General features: G+C 62.0%; 1 protein-coding gene across 1 annotated transcript in view; it reads left to right on the plus strand.

Annotated features, from left to right (window-relative positions):
* Positions 1–71: 71 nt before the first annotated feature.
* SLC35E3 (solute carrier family 35, member E3) overlaps positions 72–216 on the plus strand; it is a gene marked incomplete at its 5' end in the record, with an annotated part of 3,671 nt that continues 3,526 nt past the window's right edge. The window contains one exon of the mRNA XM_009868015.1: positions 72–182. Within this exon, the coding sequence (XP_009866317.1) occupies positions 72–182 (111 nt within the window). The remainder of the gene's footprint in view (positions 183–216) is intronic.

Raw genomic sequence — 216 nt, forward strand, 5'->3', positions numbered from 1 at the left:
CCTGAGGCGGCGCCCGCGGTTGTCCCCCCGCTCCTAAAAAAACCATAAACCTCCTCGTTCCCCTTCCACAGGTGCCCATTACGCTCGGCGTCTTCCTCAACTCCTACTACGACGTGAAGTTCAGCGTCCTGGGGATGGCATTCGCCACCTTGGGAGTCCTGGTGACCTCCCTCTACCAAGTGGTGGGTGACTGGTGGGGGGGATGGGGGGGGTTGG

This window comes from Apaloderma vittatum, unplaced genomic scaffold, assembly GCF_000703405.1.
Source record: "Apaloderma vittatum isolate BGI_N311 unplaced genomic scaffold, ASM70340v1 scaffold36940, whole genome shotgun sequence".
Taxonomy (NCBI): domain Eukaryota; kingdom Metazoa; phylum Chordata; class Aves; order Trogoniformes; family Trogonidae; genus Apaloderma; species Apaloderma vittatum.